This window comes from Cricetulus griseus, chromosome 5 (genome assembly GCF_003668045.3).
Source record: "Cricetulus griseus strain 17A/GY chromosome 5, alternate assembly CriGri-PICRH-1.0, whole genome shotgun sequence".
NCBI classification, from domain to species: domain Eukaryota; kingdom Metazoa; phylum Chordata; class Mammalia; order Rodentia; family Cricetidae; genus Cricetulus; species Cricetulus griseus.
In genome coordinates, this window is record NC_048598.1 from 128,574,935 (window position 1) to 128,580,934 (window position 6,000).

The 6,000-nt window shown below is 42.1% G+C and overlaps 1 protein-coding gene across 1 annotated transcript in view; it reads left to right on the plus strand.

Annotated features, from left to right (window-relative positions):
• Kcnh5 (potassium voltage-gated channel subfamily H member 5) overlaps positions 1 to 5,497 on the plus strand; it is a 292,983-nt gene extending 287,486 nt beyond the window's left edge. Inside the window, exon 11 of the mRNA XM_027418254.2 lies at positions 4,550 to 5,497. Within this exon, the coding sequence (XP_027274055.1) occupies positions 4,550 to 5,497 (948 nt within the window). The remainder of the gene's footprint in view (positions 1 to 4,549) is intronic.
• The last annotated feature ends 503 nt before the right edge of the window (positions 5,498 to 6,000 follow it).

Here is a 6,000-nt window from a genome sequence, read left to right on the forward strand (position 1 = left end):
CACTTCTAGGGGCCCCATAGACTGCCCAGGCCCCCCAACTGACACCCACCTTCAAGGGGCCTGGTTCAGTCTTATGCTGGTCCCCCAGCTGTCAGACTGGGTCCATGAGCTTCCAGTTGTTCAGGTCAGTTTCTGTGAGTTTCCCCAGCATGGTCTTGACCCCTTTATTCATCACTCCTCCCTCTCTACAACTGTATTCACCCTCATTCAGTGAGCCTGGTTCAGTCCTATGCAGGTTCCCCAGCTGTCAGACTAGGGTCTGTGAGCTCCCACTTGCTCAGGTCAGCTGTTGCTGTGGATTCCCCAACATGGTCTTGACCCCTTTATGAGCAAAATTCTTTTTTTTAAAAAAATATTTTTATTTAAATTAGAAACAAGACTGCTTCACATGTCAATCCTAGCTCCCTCTCCCTCCCCTCCTCCCCTGCTCCCCACCAACTCCCCATCCCATGCCCCCCTCCACTACCCAGGGAGGGTAAGGCTGGGGGATTGCCAAAGTCTGTCATATAATCTGGGGCAGGGTCTAGGCCCTCTCTCATGTGTTCAGACTGAGAGAGCATCCCTCCATGTGGAATGGGCTCCCAAACTCCATTAATATGCCAGAGATAAATACTGGTCTACTACCAGAGGTCCCATAGAATTGCCAAGGCTTCCTCACTGACACCCACATTGGGGGGGTGGGTCTGGATCAGTCCAATGCTGGCCTCCTAGCCTTAGTCTGGGGTCCATGAGTTCCCCCTTGTGCAGGTCAGCTGTTTCTGTGGGTTTCAAGAGCTCTGTCTTGACCGCTTTGCTCTTCACCCCTCCCTCTATGCAACTGGATTACAGGAGTTCAGTTCAATGTTTAGCTGTGGGTGTCTGCCTCTCTTTACCTGAGCCACTGGATGAAGGTTCTAGGGTTGTATATAAGGTAGTCATCAATCTCGTTATTGGGGAAGGGTGTTTAAGGAAGCCTCTCCACTATTACTTAGATTGCCAGTTGGTGTCATCCTTGTAGATCTCTGTAATTCTACCTAGTGCCAGATTCCTCCTCAAATCTATAATGGCTCCCTCTATTATATCTCTCAATCTGCTCTCTATTCTTCCCTCAACTCAACCTTCCTGCTCCCCTATTTCCTCCTCTCCCCTCTTCTTCTCCTTTTCTCTTTCTCCCAACTCCCTCTCTCCTCCCACCATGCTCCCACCCACTCAGGAGATCCTGTCCCCTTCCTTCCTCTTCTCCTAGATACCATACATGTCTCTCCTAGGGTACTTCCTGTTTCCCAGCCTCTCTGGCGGTGTGGAGTGTAGGCTGGCAATCCCCTGATCTATATCTAAAATCCATATATGAGTGAGTATATACCGAGTTTGGTATTTTGTGACTATCCATTCTTCAGTTGAGAGGTATCTAGGTTGCTTCCATTACAAACAATGTTGCTATGAACATAGATGAACAGACGTCTTTGTTGTATGAATGTGCATCTTCTGGGTATATGCTTAAGAGTGGAATTGCTGGATCTGGAGGTAGACTGATTCCCATTTTCCTGAAGAACCACCATACTGACTTTCAAAGTGACTGAACAAACTGGCACTTCCACCAGCTGTGGAGGAGTGTTTCCCTTTCTCCACATCCTCTCTAGCATAAACTGTCCTTGGTGTTTTTGATTTTAGCCATTCTGTCAGGAGTAAGATGGTATCTCAGAGTTGTTTTGATTTCCATTTTCCTGATGGCTAAGGATGTTGAGCACTTTCTTAAGTGTCTATCAGCCATTTTAGATTCCTCTATTGAGAATTCTCTATTTAGTTCTGCAATCCAGTGTTTAATTGGATTATTTAGTGTTTTAGAGACGAGCTTCTTGAGTTCTTTGTAAATTTTATAGATCAGCCCTTTGTCAGATGTGGGGTTGGTAAAGATCTTTTCCCATTCTGTGGGCTGCCGTTTTGTCTTGTTGACTGTGTCCTTTGCCTTACAGAAGCTTCTCAGTTTCAGGAGGTCCCATTTATTAATTGATGATCTCAGTGTCAGTGCTACTGGTGTTATGTTCAGGAAGCAGTCTCCTGTACCAATTCGTTCAAGGGTACTTCACACTTTCGCTTCTAAAAGGTTTAGTGTGACTGGATTTATGTTGAGGTCTCTGATCCATTTTGACTTAAGTTTTGTCCATGGATAGATATGGATCTATCTGCAGGCTTCTACATGACAGCATTCAGTTATGCCAGCACCGTTTGTTGAAGATGCTTTCTTTTTTCCATTGTAAAATTTTAGCTTCTTTGTCAAAAATCAGGTGTTCGTAGGTGTGTGGGGTAATATCAGTGTTTTTAGTTCGATTCCATTGATCTACTTGTCTATTTTTGTTGTGCCAATACCAAGCTGTTTTCAGGACTATAGCTCTATAATAGAGCTTGAAGTCAGGGATGGTGATGCCTATGGAAGTTCCTTTACTGTACAGGGTTGTTTTTGCTATCCTGCGTCTTTTGTTTTTCTATATAAAGTTGATTATTGTTCTTTCAAAGTCTGTGAAGAATTGTGCAGGTATTTTGATGGGTATTGCATTGAATCTATAGATTGCTTTTGGCAACATTGCCATTTTTACTATGTTGATCCTACCTATCCAAGAGCATAGGAGATCTTTCCATTTTCTGGTATATTCTTTAATTTCTTTCTTTAAAGTCTCAAAGATATTGCTATGCAGGTCTTTTACTTGTTTGGTTAGTGTTACCCCAAGATATTTTATGTTGTTTGTGGGCTATTGTAAAGGGTGATGTTTCTCTTATTTCTTTCTCAGCCCATTTATCGTCTATATATAGTAGGGCTACTGATTTTTTTAGTTAATCTTGTGTCCTGCCACCTTGCTGAAGATGTTTATCAGCTGTAGGAGTTCTCCGGTGGAGTTTTTTCAGGTCACTTAGGTAAACTGTCATATCCTTTGCAAATAGGAAGTTTGACTTCTTCCTTTACAATTTGTATCCCCTTGATCTCCTTTTCTTCTCTTATTGCTCTACCTAGAACTTCAAGGACAATATTGAAGAGATGGAGAGAGTGGACAGCCTTGTTTTGTTTCTGATTTTAGAGGAATCACATTGAGTTTCTCTCCATTTATTTTGATGTTGGCCGTTGGTATACTGTATATTGCTTTTATTATGTTCAGGTGTGTTCCTGTTATCCCTGATCTTTCCAGGACCTTTAGCATGAAGGGGTGTTGGATTTTTGAATGCTTTTTCAGCATTTAGTGAGATGATCATATGATTTTTCTTTTGCAGTTTGTTTATATGGTGGATTACACTGATAGATTTTTATATGTTGAACCATCCCTGCATCCCAGGGATGAAGCCTACTTGATCATGGTGGATGATTTGTCTGATATGTTCTTGGATTCAGTTTGCCAGTATTTTATTGAGTATTTTTGCGTCAGTGTTCATGAGGGATATTGGTCTGTAGTTCTCTATAAGAGGGTGGAGTGGGAAGGCAATGATGGTGCCTGATGCTGGTTGCTTTTGACTGCCTCCAGGTCCTTCTGCAGGATTCAGTGTCAGGAAGGGTCTGGCAGCCTCCAGGTTCTTTTGTGGGATTTGATGGCAGGCAGGGTCTGCCAGCCTCGGCAGGTCAGGGGACTCAAAGAGGAGCTGCTCTGAGTGATTTTGGCTGCTTTGGACTTGAGAAAAATTCTTATGTTTAAATATTTCAAGTGTTTTCTGAGGCGATCTATTTAATAGCAACTTTAAGGATGTGTGCTGATTTACACTTGCTTCTTACAAATTTTTCATCACAAATTCCTGTTCTGTATTTGTGGACACATAAGTAAATGTACTCACTCTCCACTCCCTATCACTCATTCTGGTTATCTCACTGGAGAATTTGGTACCTTTTCAGTACTCAGGAAGCCTGGAACTCCTGCTGTCTTGTTCATAAATAGAGGATAATATTAAAAGTGGTTTTGAAATATACTTAGATGAGAAACTATACCAAAATGAGGATGTGCTCCAGGGAAATTTAAGGAATATATATTTGTGTATACACAAATGCACACATACTCATTTATTGCTGTGTATATCCTTTTAAATGGAACCATGAAGAACTTTTACAGTGTTATGTCATTCCCCGCACCCTGTGGTTATGTAAGAGAGTAGTCAGTGTCCCTGTGTTCAATTTTGGGTATATTGGATTGTTGTGTGGTATCTGAATGACTTCTTCCTTAGGAAAGGGGTGTGTGCTGTATGTAGATGTTTTCTATGTGTTAAGGTACATGAAGATGGTGTGTGTGTGTGTGTGTGTGTGTGTGTGTGTGTGTGTGTGTGTGTGTGTGTGTGAAGACTTTTTTGTGTGTGATTTGTGAAGATGTTTTCTGTGTGTGGTATGTGCTGATGTTTTTTGTGTGTGGTGCATGCAGATGTTTTCTGTGTGTGATGTGTGCAGATTTTTTTTTTTTATGTGTGGCACATACAATGTTTTCTCTGTGTGGTATGTGCTGATGTTTTTTGTGTAGAGCAAAACACACTCGGCTTAGTATTACTTGAGTGTAAAGTCATCTGCTTCTGTAACCATAGTTTAATCATCTTTCCCAATCTCCAGATCATCTTCCGTAAAATTAGTGATGTGAAGAAGGAGGAGGAAGAACGACTGCGGCAGAAGAACGAGGTGACTCTCAGCATCCCTGTGGACCACCCAGTTAGGAAGCTCTTCCAGAAGTTCAAGCAACAGAAGGAACTGAGGAACCAGGGCTCAGCACAGAGTGACCCTGAGAGGAGCCAGCTTCAGGTAGAGAGCCGTCCTTTGCAGAATGGAGCCTCCATCACTGGTACCAGTGTGGTCACCGTGTCACAGATTACCCCTATCCAGACATCTCTGGCATATGTGAAAACCAGTGAGTCCCTTAAGCAGAACAACCGAGATGCCATGGAGCTGAAGCCCAATGGTGGCGCTGAACAGAGATGTCTCAAAGTCAACAGCCCCATCAGAATGAAAAATGGAAATGGGAAAGGGTGGTTGAGATTGAAGAACAACATGGGGGCTCACGAGGAGAAAAAGGAAGACTGGAATAATGTCACTAAAGCTGAGTCGATGGGGCTGTTGTCAGAGGACCCCAAAGGCAGTGACTCAGAGAACAGTGTGACAAAGAACCCATTAAGGAAAACAGATTCTTGTGACAGTGGGATTACAAAAAGTGACCTTCGTTTGGATAAAGCTGGTGAGGCCCGGAGTCCTCTAGAACACAGCCCTATCCAGGCTGATGCCAAGCACCCTTTTTACCCCATCCCTGAGCAGGCCTTACAAACCACACTGCAGGAAGTAAAACACGAACTCAAAGAGGACATACAGCTGTTGAGCTGCAGAATGACTGCCCTGGAAAAGCAGGTGGCAGAAATTTTAAAACTACTCTCAGAGAAAAGTCTACCCCAGACCCCCTCTCCAAAACCCCAAATGCCACTCCAAGTACCTCCCCAAATACCATGTCAGGATATTTTTAGTGTCTCAAGGCCCGAGTCACCTGAATCTGACAAAGATGAAATCAACTTTTAATATATAAATATATATACATATATATTTGTCAATATATTTAAAATGGTATATACATCTATATACATGTGTGTATATATAGTATATACATATATATTTTCACTTGCTTTCAAAATGATGAACACAATATGGATTTTGATATGTACATACTGCATGTCCAGCTGGATTCTGGCCTGCCAAAGATGATTATTCAAAACATAGATATTGCTTGTATATTATGCAGTTGACTGCATGCACACTTTACATTTATTTATAATCTCTATTCTGTAATAAAAAAGGATGAATTTTGTTAACTAAGGCAATGTAACTTTTGAAGAATCAGGGTCCAACCTGCCAATGTTGCCATGACAAACTTGATCTCAGGCTGAATATATCGAGCTGTCATTTCTTCACTATTCTGTTTAGTTGAAATTATAGATTAATGTCGAGGGAGAGTTCAGCTTCTGAAGCCGTCAGACCATTTTATGATCTCATGCCATAGGGTATTTTTCTGTAACTTAGTGTTA